The sequence below is a fragment of the Lepidochelys kempii genome, chromosome 2 (genome assembly GCF_965140265.1).
Source record: "Lepidochelys kempii isolate rLepKem1 chromosome 2, rLepKem1.hap2, whole genome shotgun sequence".
Classification (NCBI taxonomy): Eukaryota; Metazoa; Chordata; order Testudines; family Cheloniidae; genus Lepidochelys; species Lepidochelys kempii.
In genome coordinates this window covers 76,726,085-76,745,019 of record NC_133257.1, presented here as the reverse complement: position 1 = coordinate 76,745,019, position 18,935 = coordinate 76,726,085, and the positions used below count along the sequence as shown (strand labels likewise).

The following is an 18,935-nucleotide window of genomic DNA, read 5'->3' as shown; positions in this document are numbered from 1 at the left end:
GTAGCCCTGTTAGTCTGTATCAGCAAAAATAATGAGGAGTCCTTGTGGCACCTTTGAGACTAACACATTGCATGGAGTGGAAAATACAGTAGGCAGGTATAAAAATACAGCACATGAAAAGATGGGAGTTGCCTTACCAAGTGGGGGGGGGGGTAGTGCTAATGAGATCAATTCAGTCAGGGTGGAAGTGGCCCATTCCCAACAGTAGACAAGAAGGGGTGAATATCAACAGAGGGAAAATTACTTTTTGTTGTGCTAGCGAGGCCAATTCAGTTAGGGTGGATATGGCCCACTCTCAACAGTTGACAAGAAGTGTGAGTATCAACAGAGGAGACCCTGGGAGACAGGCCAATCCTCGCTTACAGACAGTCCCCCAACCTGAAGCAAATACTCACCAGCAACTACACACCACACAACAGAAACATGAACCCAGGAACCAAACCCTGCAACAAACCCCATTGCCAACTCTGTCCGCATATCTATTCAAGGGACATCATCATAGGAGCTAACCACATCAGCCACACCATCTGGGGCTCGTTCACCTGCACATCTACCAATGTGATATATGTCATCATGTGCCAGCAATGCCCCTCTGCCATGTACATTGGCCAAACCAGACAATCTACGCAAAAGAATAAATGGACACTAATCAGACATCAAGAATTGTAACATTCAAAAACCAGTAGGACAGTAGTTCTCAACTGTGGTCCACCGCTTGTGCAGGGAAAGCCCCTAGCGTGTTGGGCTGGTTTGTTTACCTGTCGCGTCCACAAGTTTGGCCGATCGCAGCTCCCACTGGCCGCGATTCGCTGCTCCAGACCAATGGAGGCTGCGGGAAGGGCGTCCAGCAAGTCCCTTGGCCTGCGCCACTTTCTGCAGCCCCCATTGGCCTGGAGCGGCAAACCGCGGCCAGTGGGAGCTGCGATCAGCCAAACCTGCGGACGCGGCAGGTAAACAAACTGGCCCAGTGCGCCAGGGGCTTTCCCTGAACAAGTGGTGGACCACAATTGAGAACCACTGCAGTAGGAGAACACTTCAATCTCCCTGGACACTTAATAACAGACTTAAAAGTCGCCATTCTTCAACAAAAAACCATCAAAAACAGACTTCTACTAGAAACTGCAGAACTGGAATTAATTTGCAAACTTGACACCATCAAATTAGGCCTGAATAAAGACTGGGAATGGCTAGGTCACTACAAAAAATAATTTTCCCTCTGTTGATACTCACACCTTCTTGTCAACTGTTGGGAATGGGCCACATCCACCCTGATTGAATTGGCCTCGTTAGCATTGACCCCCCACTTGGGAAGGCAACTCCCATCTTTTCATGTGCTGTATTTTTATACTCACTGTATTTTCCAATCCATGCATCTGATGAAGTGGGTTATAGCCCATGAAAGCCTATGCCCAAATACATTTGTTAGTCTCTAAGGTGCCTCAAGGATTCCTCAGTGTTTTTACAAATACACAGTGAGAGAAAGACCTTGCTCCAGACAAGTTTGCAATCTAAATAGACAAGACAAAGGTGTGGAGAAGAAACTGAAGTGAAGTCACAGGCGGACATGGGAAAGAAAACCCAGGGCTCCTAAATCTCAGCCTAACTCTCTAGTTGCTGGGTCACTTGGGCTTCCCAAGTTGTCTTCTTGGCCAAACTAGTGTCAGCATTCAGCTTACTGCTGAAGTAAATCACATTTACAATTTGTATTTGCACATCCCCTTCTACAAGCTGTTCATTAGGCATTAGAAGCATACTGAATGTAAGTAGGAAGCAGAGAGGGTGTGTTTATTTTTTCTTGGCAGATGCATAGAAGGATGCAAATGCTGAGCTGAACTATATATATTTCTGTGTTGCAGTCTTTGGTGCATGCAATGTATCTGCAGCATATTATAAAAGGTAAATTGGTTATATGAGTTGCAAATTAGGCATAAAGTGTTCTAACGATTGACTTTAAGATACACTTTAGCTAGTTCCAATTATGAATAAATGCTCTATAAGTTATTTAAAGATACAGTGTCAGTATCGAGGCCACAACTTTTGCCTGCTTACCTGGCCTGTTTTTCTCTACATGGTTTTTGTTAATATCAACAACACATTTTGTAACATTAAATATAAAACTTATTCACGCTCAGTTCTCCAAGGCAATACAGCTGCCTCCCAACACAAGCTGTGTTAGCGATTTAACCACCAAACACTATTCCTCACCGGAAAGCACATGGGCTTTCAGAGCAGTGTGCCAGCCTGGTGATGTCACCACAGGCGTGGACAGGCACTAGGAAGTAAAGACAATGTTACCACTCAACCACAGTGGCTAGAAGCAGCCTACTTGCACAATGCAGATTGCCAGACTGGATTTGCACACAGGTTTCATTGTGATGTGTCCAATTTCTCATTAGTTACATAGGATAGCAGATAAATAGTTTACTAAGCCACATAAGTCTGAATTTGAATAACTTCAAAACTTAGTTTATTTTAGCTAGCTAGGTGGGGGGGGTTTTGTTTCTTTGTTTTAACTCTGGGCCCATCACTCTTGTATTTGAACAGTTGAGGTTTAGTCTGGCCCATTAGAGAGAGAGAACAACCAGACAAGAAGTTCAGATCTGGAGTAGAATCTACACTTCCACAGATTCCAGAGCTCTTTGGATCCAGGGTATTGATATGAGCCAATCTCCAGGAGAGTATATTATATAAACAGATAAAGTTTTGTCAGCAAAGGGGAAATAGCTTAGTTACAGATTTCATACTTTCTAGAAATGAGTAAAATGAAATATTGCCAAGCAAGGTCTGAAAACACTATTGATTTTCATCTTGCAAATCTGTCACTTGTTTCCTACCATATGCCATTTAAATTGGAGACTAATTATTTACTAGATTTTCAGTCACATATTTGGAAGGTTGGGGGATGTTTGATGCAGAAGGAACACATGTGACTCCAGCTATTTTGTAAAACTAAATTCAGAGGGGGAGGGAAAGGAAAGGCTATTTGAAAGCAGTGTGCTTTCTGGACATAGTCATAGACAAAGTCCTTTACAGCTCATCACAAGCAGACAGAATAGTAAAGTATGCATGACTTGCTACAAATATAGGCAGAGCTAATAGGACATATTGGGCCAAATTCATCCTTGACATTGGCTGACGCGGCATCACATCGAGAATGAACAATAGTCTGTTATGACTAGCACTGTCTTTTTAAGGGATAGCACTACAATTGATGCTAAGGAGAAAGTCCTGGAGCTGGTTACTGTTGTGGTTTGTACTTACTTTCGCAGCAACAGGGGCATGGTAAGCTCACAAATCATAAGCCCAGATGATCCAATTCAATATCAATGGGGATTATCATTGTTTTTGAAAATCCTTTGCAGACACCTCTTTCTCACACTTGCAGAACTGTAGTTAAGCAAACAGGATTGATAAATCACTCGGCAGCACAGTCCTTTGAAATTTAATGAGATCTTTGTAGGTCCTCTAGTATCATCCCATGAGGCAGTTTTCTTCTTTGCGCTAATACTCTAAAACACAGTGCAGGAGAGCTGGCCCATTGACCCTTACTCATTAAGAACTGTTTATATCATGAAATCGCAGCAGAATGATTAAGATGGACCTTAACCACAGCAGAGCTTTTAAGAAGATTGGCAAAGACTGTTGGATAGTGAGTCAGTCCTAATGAGATTCCTGATGCCAACCGTTTGAGCAATGTATGAAGTAGTTGAGCCATTTTTCCTTTCCTAGCTGTATGCGAGTCTGACACTGTGGGAGGGGAATGTAACAGATTAAAACTGATCTGTCATTACTTCATACTTGGAGAGTAGAAATATTGGTAAGAAGCAACAGTATGGAAATGTAACACACTTCCATTGTTGCATGCTGTGTAGTTATAGCTGCGTCTGGCCCACGATAATCTATACTAAAAATAAAAGATGTTACCTCACCTACCTCGTCTTTCTAATGTGAAATACTGTCATTTTAAAAATAAACTGGGCTTGACTCAGTTTGACAAGCCCAGGCAGAAACAACCAACTTGCAAACCAGGATACAGTCCCTTTGAGGCAAGAATTTGTAGCTCCCGTCCTTCATGCGATGCCAGAAACCTCCTCCAGAAACAGGCTGGGGACAGTGAACAGCAAGGCACCCCATGGGAGCAGGTCTCGTACAAAAAATGTGGGGCATGGAAATGGGGGCACCAGTGAAGCAAGTAGGCAGAACAGAAGGCTTCAGCAGAACTCCCTAAAACAGCTTATTTAATACCTCAGGGTCCATGCTAGTTCTGCAGGGGGGAAATCCAGTCCTCTGTTTCCTATGAAATACGGGGAACTCTGTGGAAAATTGAGACCCCCCCCACCCCAACCTCTCCATATGGATGCGACTCTAACAATATCACATGCAACAGCAGCAAAGCATTGGAGTGATTTGTCTCAGATGGCAACCAGGATCTTTCATTAGGTTGTACACCTTATAGCCCCTCAACTTCAGGGCAAGGAATTCAGTGAAAGGTCTAAAACAGTTTTGGATATGGATTATGCCCATTAGCAGGTAGCAGTACACACAGCCCCAGCAAACGGTCATGTAAAAATTAGATTTTGTTTAAGAAACATCTGCTATTGATAATCCCTATATAAAAATAGTTGGGGCTATTAAAATTATGGACAGGGGATTTGTTTCAGATGTTACAGGCCAATCACTGTATCTAAATATGCATACACATTTGAGATGTTTTAATGGTGTCTAGTGGGAATGATATTTCCCTGAAAAGGAAACTTACGTTTTGTTTTACAATATGCTACTGCCTTTCCCTTCCCCTCCATGTAGCCAATGATCTTTCAAGAGCTTGGAATTCAGCCAGGTACATCCTTCCTAATTAAAGTGCATAAAAATCAAACGGTTTCCCCGCTTTTGGCATATCTTGTGTTTTTCAGTTGGAATTATTCTTTAGCACAGTGTTTCTCAACGACTGGCCCATGGACCGGCGCCGGTCCGTGGCAGTCTCCTTGCTGGTCCCTGAGATCTCCCTGACACAGTGTAGGAAGGCAGAAAGCTGGTCACTGGTATCGAAAAGGTTGAGAAATGCTGCTTGAGAACATTTGACTGTTGGACAGGTCTATCCCTTGTGTAACTCCACCAATTTCACTGGAAAAAACAGGTATGAATTTCACCATTATATACCAACACAACATTCCCTCTCTCCAGGTTTCATCTGTGTATGCGCACCCCCACACTTTGCCTCCATGGCAGGAAGCCCTGCCTACGTGGCTCCTTCTGAGGAGCAAAAGGGGTTTTAATTCCCCCTGGATCTTTGCTTTTGAAAGCCATACCTGCCTCCCTCTAATTCTAGCCAATCCCAAATGTTTACAGTTGAAGCCATGGAAATCCACCTCCTGTATTTCACTGCTATTAGAGAGCTGGATTTGGGGCCATTATGTTTTCCAGATACATCTTGTAATGAATGTTACCAGGCAGCAGCTCTGTGAGACCTCCATGACTACCGTTATGATGCAATTTCACAATGCTTGAGTACGCTTTTTTGTTTTTTTTTGTCGTCCTGGCATCAAAATTTATGCCAAAAAGGAATTTGGTGCAATGGCAGCATGTTTCTATAAGATGTGCGTAGCAGAACAATGTTAAGGCACGCTAATGTCTCTGGGTCTGGCCAGGGGTGAATTCCCCTAGTGCAGGAATTGAGGAGGATAGCCATAGGCTGTCTTTGAGGATCTCCTTGCAAATCCTGGCATAAGACTGTGCCAAAGCAGGGTATAACAGGGCAGGCGGGTGTGGGCTATGCAGGGCAGAAGCAGCTCTGCTGCCCATAGGCAGAAAGTGACAGGCTGCTGAGGGCTGCCTAAGTTACTGGCCAGGTTCACTCTGGCCCCTCAAGCAGCCCAGAATTGGAAGGGCTGAAAATGTGGCTGTAAGTCATCTTATCCTCCCCAGATTCTCCTAGTTCTGTGCTGGGTCTTAGGGCTTGTCTTTACTATGGGCTAAATGGGTGCTGTTGCGATCGATGCAGGTACGTTGATTTAGTGGGTCTGGTGAAGACAGAATAAGTCAACGGGAGAGCACTCTCCTGTTGACTTTTTAATTAATCCAACTCAATTGGAGGTGGAGGCTATGTTGACAGGAGAGCGTCTCCCATTGACATAGTGTGGTATATACACCACACTAAGTTGATGTAAGCTATGTAACTGACACAATTTAACTAGCGTAACTTACATCGACTTACAGCATTAGTGTAGACAAGTCCTTAGAGAGACAGCACAGACTCTCACCCAGTGTATTTAATCCTCTCTCTACATTTCAGTGTCCGCACTGTTACAGGGAATTAGTGTGTTTTTGTACCTCAGCAATGATTTAGTTCAAGGGGACTCTGTACAAGTGCAACTATCTGCCTGCATAGATCCTATTGCAGAGTCCGGGTGGGTTCATGGAGCTCATCAGAACAGTAAGATTAATTAAATTGGGTTTCTTTCTCCTAGTGATGGGGACATGGAATGGCTGAATTAACAAAAGGCTCAACTTGCTACATGCCACGTAGGGATCTGCCAAAGAAACATGTGAACTGATTTGGTGAAGAAGCTGCCTTTCCCATGAGAAATCAGCATGACCCGGTGGTCATACTACTAAGTGACTCATTCGATAACAAAGCACCTTTTGAAATCTATGGATCATGAACTCTTCATTGGTTTAGGGCAAGAACAGAAAGGTTCAGAGTAGCAAACATTTTTCCCCATGGGTTAACCAGATAAGCAGGCTTTTTATTTTTAGGAACACTAAACTTTATTTATTTATTTCATATATAAGTGTTTTACTGAGAAGCAGTAACATGGCAAATTTATCTAGGTAGTCATGAAGATACTTTGGTAAAATTATCCTGCAAAATATACTGTTTTAGTGGCATTTCAAAGGATGTTTTAAAACTCGTTAAAAACTTCAGATACAATGTTAAAAATGATATTTTATAGGTTTGATCATATCCTTTATTAACAGTAGAAAAGGAAAAACTAAGTCATGGCATGTTGCCAATAATCTGAACAGAAATAACCTCAAAAGAAATGCATTTCTTGCTGTTAACACAAAACTGTAAACTGGAGTTGTGTGTGGTCTTTCATATTAACTGTTCAGTAATAAATACTATGTCTTGACAGACTACATGAGTAAAAATTAATTCCCTTAACGTCCAGTTTTTAGCAGCTGCTGAATGTTCGGTGATGCACAAGGCACACCTCTATGGGTTCTCCACATTTTTATTGACATATAAAAATCTGTTCACCACTCTAAAACTTTATCTGCATAGTAAGAATTTCTTCCACTATTATTTACAGAAAGGGCTTTTAGTGCAAAAACAGGAAACGACGTACTAGCCCCAGCATTTCTAGCACGTCTCTCACACAGTTTCATTAAACATCAGTCAGAATCACTGGACTACATCTTCGGCCGCCAACCATTAATGAACTGCAGTATTTTCTTAACCTGCAATTTGCTTAGCTTAAAGTCCTCAGAAAGGATCTCTTCTGTAAGCTGAACGAGTAAATTGCCATCAATCTTCTCTGTAACAAAGAATGATATGACATCTTCTGATAAACCAATAAACCTCAGAGATTTAGATACTTCCTCTATTGAGAGCCCAGAAAGGTCTGTAGGTGGTTGCCAGGGAGAGCCATCGCCACATGATCTTGGTGCTAACTGAAGGTGAAGGGGAGACGAAAAAGGGTAAGAAACGGAGAAAACGTTCTGCATGTCCTTTTTAACAGGATATTGATCTACTGAGAGGTCTGGCGAACCAGTCTGAGATTCTTCCTCTGCACCGTCTATTTTCAGAGGCAAAGGACAAGTGTCTAGAACTGGCTTCTCATCGTTGGATTTTGGTGCACGAGGAGGTAAGGCAGGGCATGAATGACTCTGCTTTGCACTGCTGACTGCCAGATTTTTCTCATCAGTGCATTCTAAAGAGTAGCTTGCTGACTTTGGACAACTGGAGATGGTGTTGCTGAACTCTGTTGTGGCCAACTGTGTGTACCCAGCAGGGAGTTCACACCCATCGAAGTCAAAAGTAAAAGAGGCTGGACAGTTTCTCTTTGGTGTGCCTGGAGTCTTCTGTCTTGGATAACTATAACTCCTGCTTGGATCCAGCAGAAAATCGTTCCTGTTTAAGCCTTCGGCAGCTCCAGAAAAATGGTTTGGCCAGGACAACCTAGAAGACAGAGCTTCAGCTGAAGGGCTTCCAAAAGGCATTTTGCTGTCAGGCTCTTTTGATTCGGTTTTCATCATGTTGCAAGGGTAGCAAGAAACAGGGGCACTCTCGGGCGGATTTGTTGTGTCACCTTCTGTGATGCTGCTTAAAAAAACGAGCAAAGAATAGTTAATATGAAGAATTGTTAGTGTTTAAGCAATGTTGATATTTAACCATATAAATCGGGAGATGGATATAGCAGAAAGTAAGAACCAAGCCAGAAGAGCTTTTAACATTTGAAAAAGCTTGCCTAAGTTTATTATTAACATTGTTAATCTTTGTGCGCATCTGCATTTCTTGGCACTAGTCTGAATGAGAGATGCCCAAGTACCCATGGATATCATTAGAAAGGCTGTTGGCCTGGTTCTTCCAGCTCAAGTGAAAGCAGGAAACAGCAGAAGACTCAAAAGAAACGACATACTTTTTCTCAAATATCATCCATTCTCCCTGAACCCCAATCTAGCTTCTTATACCAAGCACCATGGTATCGGAGTACTTCTACAACCTTACAGACATACATAGCATCTTCTACTACTGTATTTTATTACTAATACTAAATATTGCTATTTACTAATGGTCTCAATCAGAACAGAATTCCCACTGTACTGGGCAAATAATCCAAGCCTTGAAAGGTTTACAATCTAAACTTGCTACAGTACTCTGTCAGACAGGATCAGTGCTTAATATATGCCAGGGCTTGCCAGGGATGAGCCCCAGCACCTCTAGGCTTGGCAGTTCATAGCCCCAGCACCTCAGGGCTTGCCATGGCAGTTATGAAAGAAAACCAATTGCTTGAGTCCTGCCACCTAATTGCTTGAGCCCCAGCACCTCTTTCGTTACAAATTAAGCACTGGACAGGATCCATGAAAGTCACTTATGTGAGAAGTACACGACCAACCACACTTACACAACATAATACAGATCAAGTAAAACAATAGCAATAATAAAAGTTTGCTACCATGTGTAACCCATTTAAATTTGCAAGCCAGTTAGCTATGAAGCCAACTGCGTCTTCCTTTCAAGTGCACTTTAAGAAGGATAGTCCTAATTAGTAAATCAAGCTCAGGAACAGATAATTTATATCCAAGAGTGCTGGAGGGATTTAAGAATTAAGGAGTAAAGTTGCTAACTAAACTATAATCTCCTATTAAAATCAGGTTTATGACAGAACAGGACAGTAGCAAATGTTTTAGCTATCTTTTTTTTTTAAAAAAAGTGCTTGGGGGTAATCCTAGGAATGACAGACCAGTCAGCCTTCCTTCAGTAGTAGGGAAATTGGAGAAGTTATAATGAACAGAATTATTTACAAAATACCTACATGTACAGCAGAGACAAACAAGCACAGTGGTGGAAAGAGTCATTTGAATTTTTCATACACTTAACTAGGCTTGGAAGGACTGGGTTTTTAATTAGTAAATGTGAGTAAATGTCAATTTCACCATACACACACACAGATGGAAAAATATTTCCATCAATAATAAGCATTTTTCTTTAACTATCCATCAATTTTGATACTTGAGAACTCAGAGGTTTATTTAAGGATATTTACTTTATATATTTTGACATGTAATGTTGACAATTTGTGTTTTGATGGTTATAAATAAGGCCCTACTTGAATTGTGGGTTGATCTTCAATCATGGCTGGGTTGTAGACAAGACATGGAAAATAGTGGAAAAATGATAATAGACCTTTATTAATAGCTGTAATTTGGGAAAGCCAAGAAAATTTAAGAAAAATTTGCTGGAACGATATAACATATGGACTATATGGATATATGGACTATAAGGTAGATAGAAAGCTGGCTAGATGGTTGGGCTCAACGGGTAGTGATCAACGGCTTGATGTCTAGTTGGCAGCCAGTATCAAGCAGAGTGCTCCAGGGGTCAGTCCCGGGTCTGGTTTTGTTCAACATCTTTATTAATGATCTGGATGATGGGATGAATTGCACCCTCAGCAAGTTCGCAGGTTACACTAACCTGGGGGGAGAGGTAGATATGATGGAGGGTAGGGATAGGGCCCAGAGCGACCTAGACAAATTAGAGGATTGGGCCAAAAGAAATCTGATGTGGTTCAACAAGGACAAGTGCAGAGTTCTGCACTTAGGACGGAAGAATCCCATGCACTGCTACAGACAAGGGACTGAGCGGCTAGGCAGCAGTTCTGCAGAAAAGGACCTGCAGATTACAGTGAATGAGAAGTTGGATATGAGTCAGCAGTGTGCCCTCGTTGCCAAGAAGGCCAACAGCATATTAGGCTGTATTAGTAGGAGAATTGCCAGTGAATCGAGGGAAGTGATTATTCCTCTCTATTTGGCACTGGTGAGGCCACACCTGGAGTACTGCATCCAGTTTTCATCCCCCCACTACAGAAGGAATGTGGACAAATTGGAGAGAGTCCAGTGGAGGGCAATGAAAATGATTAAGGGGCTGGGGCACATGACTTACAAGGAGAGGCTGAGGGAACTGGGGTTATTTAGTCTGCAGAAGAGAAGAGCGAAGGGGGATTTGATAGCAGCCTTCAACTACCTGAAGGGGGGTTCCAAAGAGGATGGAGCTTGGCTGTTCTCAGTGGTGGCAGATGACAGAACAAGAATCAGCGATCTCAAGTTGCAGTGGGGGAGGTCTAGGTTGGATATTAGGAAACACTATTTCACTAGGAGGGTGGTGAAGCACTGCAATGGGTTACCTAGGGAGGTGGTGGAATCTCCTTTCTTAGAGGTTTTTAAGGTCAGGCTTGACAAAGCCCTGGCTGGGATGATTTAGTTGACGTTGGTCCTGCTTTGAGCAGGGGGTTGGACGAGATGACCTCCTGAGGTCCCTTCCAACCCTGATATTTTATGATTCTAACTCTCATGTTATGCCTGCTAATTTTTTTGATAACCAGACATCACAGAACAGGACAGAGGACCATCCCCTGGTCTGAGTTAGCATGGTAATTCCAACACAAATTAGCTTCATAGCTTACGACCTGCACCTAAATAAATTTATTTCAATACAAATGTTTAAGAGCAATGTACAAAATGTGGGTGATGACAAAAACGTTGCTATGATATTTAATAAGATTTTGCACAGAGTTACAGTTGCATATACAAGCTAACTTTACTATTTTCAGGTTCACATGTTTACCCCCTGGTGTTAACATTCTCTTCACCAGATTTTGTTTTAAATTAAGTGTTATATAGAATTGTATATGATTCCCCTGGAAATTTAGGACAGATTATCTTGTACCCTTCACACCTGTGGTAATATACATAACTATTAAGTAATAATTTTCATGTATTTTATAATAAATTAACAGTTTCTGCTTATGTGAGTTTTCTTTGCCTTGAGTATTTTAAAAAAGAGCTACTTCACTAACTTAACTCCTAACAGGAAGCAGTGACACCAACATGCATCATACGTTAACAGAAAACTTTTAAAACAACATTCATCAGACTAGTTTCAGAATAGTTAAAAATGTAAAAATTCATAGACAAATAGTATTTCCCTACAGAGGGAAATATTTGGATTTCATAGCTCAAATACATACATGGTGTGCAGTCCTGAAGAATAGTAAGACAGCGTAGGGCTAGGAGAACGAGTCTGTTGCCGTGCTGGTTTGATTGTGCGAGGAGGAATGGAAGGACTGGTGGACGAGGGCTTTGAACTTCGTGGTGGAACGGGTGGAGCATTGAGGAGCCTGCATTCCTCTCTTACCTATATTAGAAAAGAACATTTAGCAAATAGCTTGAGAACCCAAGTAACAACACTCTGCGCCAGATGGAACCTGTCAGTTCAGGTTTCTACCTTGGAAGGAAATAGTAAAAAGGAAGGAAGGAGCAGAAAACGCTACTGGTAAACAATACTTTATTGCTAAATATATGTCTGTCTTAAGTACCCACTAGAGGAGACAAAAGTTTACAAGAAGTTTGCAACCAGAAGGTCTTATTACTGGCAAAGTAAAGTTACTTTTGTTTTTATGTACTTTTATTTCACTAGTTTTACATCTGTTCATTCAAAAGAATGAAGACTGAAATTGTTTAAAGGAAACTTTAAGCGGTGTAGAAGGTTAGACTGATCATTTCAGGTACTGCAGGGGAATGAGTCATTTGAAAAAATCTAATGCAGTTTAGTTAGTTGTAGTGATCCCTCCTAAGACAGGAAGTGACAATATCTAAATAGGTTTTAATGCTTAATGACATAGTTTAGAATTAGTACTGAAAAAGCCACCACACCCTGAGCTAGTTCCCACCTTCTATCACTCAGATACAATTCTGCTATTGTATGCCACAGGTACCATAGGATACATTTGATTAACACTTCAGAGCAGATGCATTAGCATTGCAGAAGTGAAACAGACAAGTTGAGATATCAAACACTTTATTCTGGTTGCCATTTTCACTTTTTGCTGCTCTGTCTTGCATTCTTGCTCTACAGGGGTGAGCAAACTTTTTGGCCTGAGGGCCACATTGGGGTTGCAAAATGATATGGAGGGCTGGGTAGGGAAGGCTGTGCCTCCCCAAACAGCCTGGCCCCCTCCTCCTATCCGCCCCCTCCTACTTCCTGCCCCGACTGCCCCCTTAAAATCCCTAACTCATCCAACCCCCCCCCCAGGACCCCCGTCCCTAACTGCCCCCCCCAGGACCCCACTCCCTACCCAATCCCCCTGCTCCCTGTCTCCTGATCGCTCCCCCTCCGAACCTCCGTCCCATCCAAATGCCCTCTGTCCCCTGACTGCTCCCCGAGACGTCCTGCCCCTTATCCAACCCTTCGCCCCCTCATCATGCCACTTGGAGCGGCAGGACAGGCTTATTGGAAAGCCTGGGAGATGGGCGGGTGCAAGCCATGCTGCCCAAGCGGCAGTGTGACTGCGGGGTAGGGGGGACAGCAGAGGAGGGGCTGGGAGCTCAGGAGCCTGGCAGGATGGTCCCGCAGGCCACATTGTAATTTGCCCACCTCTGCTCTAGTGGTTTTGATGGAAAATATGTGTAAGTTTTTTGTGCCAGCCAGCAGAGGGCGCATTGTAACTAGTCCTGCCTTACCTGCCATCCTTAACCCCAAAGTACAAACACCTTCATATACGCTGACCTACAATTTAGGAAGTCTATTGCTACTTCTAATACCAGATCTGCCTTAGAAGCTCAGGGGAATTGACAAGGCAACTGAACTTAATACACCCTTGCTCTCAGTCTTCATTCATTCTGCTGAAAGAGGGTTTAGGTTTATTATAAGAATGCACATCTTTACAGGTATATTATAGGTTAGGTCTGACAGCAAGTTCTTGATTTTAGCTCTACTGAAGTCCAGATGTACTTTAGAAGCCAAGTACTGAAAGAATTAGCGTAACCCCTAAAAGTGACCCATTACACTACATTTAAATGAGTGAATGGCCTTAATTATTTTTCCTTCTATTTGTGGTGTAAAGTAAAAATGGACTCCAGCCTCCAAGCTCAAAAAGAGAGTTAGATATACTCCAGTGTTTGCGGGGAGGAGGCGGGGGAGGGAGGGGGAGAGAGAGAGAGAGAGAAATTCAGCGAGCAAGAGCACCAGCAACATATGCAACACGAATGGGTTGAAGTATGAGGGCAAAGGAGCCTGATAAAATACAAACTCATTCTGTTAGGTTGGATTCTGAGCAAAAGAAATATCTCCATCTCCCACCAGGTTCCCAGCTGACACTTACATCACAGCTACGCTCAATGCAGTGGCCCAACTGTCATAATCAGAGAAGTTTTCATAATTCTTGACTATTGGTGCATTATTGTAATTATTCTTCCTTTGTCAAAGTTTCGGTTTGGGCCCATATCTAGTTAGAAGAACCCAGAGGAACTTTCCTCATAGAATGGACCAACAGGTTAAGGACTCAAAGACTTCTGAAGGAGAGTAATTTTACTCACATGATCAGTCACACTGAATAAGTTTATTCAGAATAAAAGTTACTCATACATATTTGTAATGACCCCCACCACAGGTAAAATCAGGCCCTTCATATACTACGTCCAGCCTGTTAAATATGTAACGGAGCAAAGAAAATTGTCATTTTAGGTGGTCATTGTATTTTTAAGTTTAAGAACACTGCAGAACTAACAGCTTGGCAACACTGCAACATGCAATTAGTGTTTAAAGTGATTGAATTTATTTTAAAAAATAAATGTGGAAACGTTTGCAGTTTACTTCAATGCTTCCCGAAATGCAATAACCTGTTTAATACTTACATTAAAAAGGAAATCAGGGACTGGGAAATTTCAGTCCATTTCTTTCTCAAATCAGAGCAAGTTAAAATGACAGGAAATGCCCAACAGCACAAAATGCTTAAATAAATCTGGCTCTAAGGGCTCTTATTTGCTCTCTTGCTAAAAAACTGGAATCAATTTTACTTATGTTTGTTATTGAATTCAGGCACAAAATTCTTGAACCATTTTAGTGCTGTGCCCCCGAAGAATGCCTAGGGACTTAAAAAAACTAAGTCAGACTAAGCAAAGTTAATATGGCGTGCTCTGCAACATGCCCTTCGGGTCAGAGAGACACCATTTAGTGCATGCAGCCCATTGTATGCATGGAGCAGCCAAGGAATTATGAAATTATTTTTTTTACTTAAAAGAGTAAGAGATATTGGCACAATTAATTACACTTACTACCTATCACCTTTGTCATGCTATGTTTAACTCAGAATAAGGCCATAGACAATAGTAGTTTGCAGTCTCAATTTGTTCACATCACAAGACCACCATAAAACTGTCAGGCTCAGCTACCAAGAAACCCAGCACAGTTATAGGGACTGAAAGTTACAGGTTAGACTGATCAGAGCTTGGGGGAAAACTGGCAGGGAGTTGACTCTCACTAGGTCTGGCTTAAATGTCATGAGTATTAAAATGGACTAAATGGAGGGGAGGCAATCCTAGACAGAGTGGATACCTCGACCAGAATTATGGCATTGGCTTCAACCATCAAGAGGGTCTTATGTCTAGAGAACTCAGGCATTGCATCCAATGTGCAACAGACCTTTGAGGATTTACCATTTGATGGGTAGGTTTTGTTTTCAGAAAAGAAGGAGGAAACCATGCAATTGTTTAAAGACTCCAGAATGACTTTGCGTGCTTTGGGAGTATATATTTCAGCTGTGAGAAGATGCCCCTATAAGTGGTCAGCAGCCACAACAATACTGCTTGCAGTGCTTTTTCAGGGAGTCCTCCCTTCCAATGACAGGTTTCAGAGTAGCAGCCGTGTTAGTCTGTATTCGCAAAAAGAAAAGGAGTACTTGTGGCACCTTAGAGACTAACAAATTTATTTGAGCATAAGCTTTCATGAGCTACAGCTCACTTCATCGGATGAGGCAGAGCGTCTGTTCCAGAAAGAGCCACATATCTCAAAGGAAGAGGTCCTCTGGTTCTGGGTTTAGCAAGCTCCCCCCAAGAGTGTAGCAAGCACCCATTTTGACTCACATCCAGGACAGTGATCTAGTGGTAACTTGTCCTTCCCCATCCCCCTTGTTTAGGGACCAGCAGGCTGCTTTTGCAGTGTTTGGGACTCGATTACAGTAGAAAACAGTTCCTCTCCAAACCCCCACCCCACCCCACCCATCAACCCTGTCCCTCTTCAAGGGCCCCTCTCACAAGGTACTGCTCCTTGAGCAGGTTCAGTCTCTACTGTTGCTGGGGGCTGTAGAGGAAATCCCCTGTAGCACTGGGGAGAGGGGTTCTTACTCCCAGTATTTCCTGGTTCCCGAATGCAAGGGGGGGATGACACCTATCCTCGACTTCTGCAATCTCAACAAATACATCAAATATGTGAGATTTTGTATGGCCATCCTGGCAACTATCCTTACCACCTTCAACCACAATGACTGGGGCGCTGCCTTGGACCTTCATTTAGGATGCTTCTTTTCATGTAGTAATTCTCTCACCCCACAGGAGGTTTCTCCAATTTGTTGTAGGCGGACCAGCACTACCAACACACCTTTGGCCCCTCCCCAAAATGTATGGTCGTAGTGACAGCGTACCTCAGGAAGAGGGGAATTAATATTTTCCCATATCTGAATGATTGGTTACTGAGGGGCAAGTCCAGGGAGGAGGTCCTCTGTCTTGTCTAGTTCACATTACACCTACTCAATCGTCTGGGTCTCATCCTAAACAGCAGGAAGTTGACACTGGTTCCAAATCAAAGAACCGAGTTCACTGGGCCCTGATAGAATCTACAAATTCAAGTGCGTTTCTGACAACTGAACGATTCAGGAGATTTGCTGTGTATCTCTGGAACGGCAGTCCCCACACTCAAGCACAGACCGGGTGTGCCTGTGGTTGTTAGGTCATATGGCTGCATGCTCACAGGTAATCCAATACACTAGGCTGCACCTTTGTCCTCTTCAAACGTGGCTGAAGTTCCTGTATCCTCTGCACCGTCATCTCCTGGACAGACTGGTCTTCCTCTGCCAATCCTGAATTCCTTACAGGGCTGGATGGTTCAGGACAATGTGTGCCAGGGCAATCCCTCTGCTCAGTCTCCACCGACCAGAACTATTGTCACTGATGTCTCCTTAATAGGTTGGGCAGTACATCTGGAGTCACAGAAGGTTGAAGGCCTATAGTCAGAACAGGAAGCTTCTCTACCGATGAGTGTCCTGGAGCTTCGTGCCATCTACAATGCTTTTCAGACTGTTCAAGATCACATCAAGGCCTTAGCAGTTCTCATGCTCACCAACAATATCACCACAATGTATTATGTGAACAGGCAGGGGAAGCATACTCCATCATGCTTTGTCAGGAGGCAATCAGGTTCTGGCAGTTTTGCATCAGGGGAACCTTTCCCCCACAGCTGATCACTTGCAAGGGATCTACAATCACCTGTTGGATCACCTTGCCAGGAATTTCTCCTTTCTGAAGCCCAGCGTCCTGTGGGCATCCCGACAACCAACCTGTTTGCCATGAGCAAAAACAAGAAATGCCAGCTGTTGCGAGTCTCAGTCTAGCCTCCCTGACCAACGCTTTTCACTTGAGCTGGGAAACAGCACTCTTGTATGCCTTTTCTCCTATGCCAATCATGGACTGTGTCATGCTTATTGCTCCAACATGGCTGAGAGAATGTTGGTTTTCTGACCTCCTCACACTACTGATCCAGCCTCCCATATTCCTACCCCGACCTCCTGACTAGCACCATGGTCAGGTTTTGTACCCAACAGCCCTGCATCTCACAGGGTGGATGCTGCATGGTTAGATGAGGACGACGAATGATGTTCAGAGGCAATCTGGCAAGTCTTGCTTAACAGTAGGAGGCCCTCCACCAGGGCAGCCTATTTGGCCAAGTGGAAGCAGTTCACAGTATGGTCGTTAGCTGGGAGAGTGCAACCAACACGGGCTTGTATCCAGGACATCTTGGAGTATCTGATACACCTTCAATCTTCTGGCCTCATGCTGAGTTCATTGAGAGTCTACCTGGCAGCAATTTTGGCATTTCATCTACCTATCCATGGGAAGTGAGTGCTTTCAAATCCCATGGGAGTGAGGTTCTTGAAAGGAGTCATTCATCTCCACTCATCAGTTACAGAGCTGGTTACTTTGTGGGACCTTAAAACTGTTTTAGCAGCTCTTATGGGACCTGTGTTCAAGTCTTTGGCAACTTCTTCTTTCTCCCTTCTATGTCAGCAAATGGCCTTCCTTGGGGCGCTAATACCTACCAGGAGAGTGTGTGAGTTGCAGGCTTTGATGGCAGAGCCTCCTTACCCATGATTTTCCAAAGATAAAGTGACCCTGCGGCTGCACCCTACATTTTTATCTAAGGTAGTTTCCCAGTTTCCTTTGAACCACGTTATATATTTACCGGTGTTCTCCCTTAAGGTGCATTCAACCCCAGAGGAGCACCATCTCCACATCTTCCATTTTGGAAGTCAGGCGATGTCTAGCATTTTATCTGGACAGAACTAAACCTTTCTGTTCTTCACTGCATCTGTTTGTTTTATATGAGGACCAAATGAAAGGTCAAGCAGAGTCAATCTCCAGGTGGAATAACTTCCTGTATCATGATAGCATATGAAGTAGTCCACAAGCGGTACAAGCTCATTCCAAAAGAGATCAGGCGACGTCAATGGCATATCTAAATGACACTCCTATATTGGACATTTGCAGGCAAGCCAGTTGATCCGTTGAGCATACTTCTGCAAACCATTGTGTCATTATGGCTGTGTCCAGATCAGATGCAAACTTTGGGAAGGCAACACTGCAGTCCTTCTTAAAATAGACACCTCCTGCAAGTACTGCTTGCAAGTTCCCTACATAAAATACACGGCTGTATCTACTCAAAGAAGAAAAAACGGTTAGCCACCTGTAACTGCTGCTCTTCAAGACATGGTGCAGACGTGTATTCCATGACCCACCCGCCATCCCCTCTGCATCAGAGTCTGAGCTTCTAATATTTGATGCGAAGGAACTGAGGAAGTCAGAACAGCAGCACCTTTACATGACCAAGGAAGGGGCTAAGGCCTCAGGGCATCAGCGTGGTTGCCCCATGGGAATTGCTAGGCAAAGTTCTCTGGCTCCGGTGCCTCGGGCATACGTCTGCATCATATCTAGAAGAATAACAGTTAGAGGTAGGTAACCGTTTTTTATTCTTTCATTTCGAAAAATGGATGATCTTTTAGCTATTGGTCAACAGACCTGGTCAAATTAGCTCGTTGCATATGTTTGCTTTGCCAGGGTTAGACAAAATAGCTTGTTTAAAATCAGTTCTTGAAGAGGGAACCCCA

The 18,935-nt window shown here is 43.2% G+C and overlaps 1 protein-coding gene across 4 annotated transcripts in view; it reads right to left on the bottom strand.

The window, feature by feature from the left end:
• Window positions 1-6,821: 6,821 nt before the first annotated feature.
• Window positions 6,822-18,935, bottom strand: part of GAREM1 (GRB2 associated regulator of MAPK1 subtype 1) — a 123,923-nt gene continuing 111,809 nt past the window's right edge. For 3 of the 4 annotated variants that reach the window (XM_073331292.1, XM_073331294.1, XM_073331295.1), the window contains 2 exons: window positions 11,751-11,917; window positions 6,822-8,326 (listed from right to left, as the gene is read on the bottom strand). In XM_073331292.1, the coding sequence (XP_073187393.1) occupies window positions 7,414-8,326; window positions 11,751-11,917 (1,080 nt within the window). In that variant the 3' untranslated portion in view covers window positions 6,822-7,413. The remainder of the gene's footprint in view (window positions 8,327-11,750; window positions 11,918-18,935) is intronic. The other variant, XM_073331293.1, reaches the window with a different exon arrangement.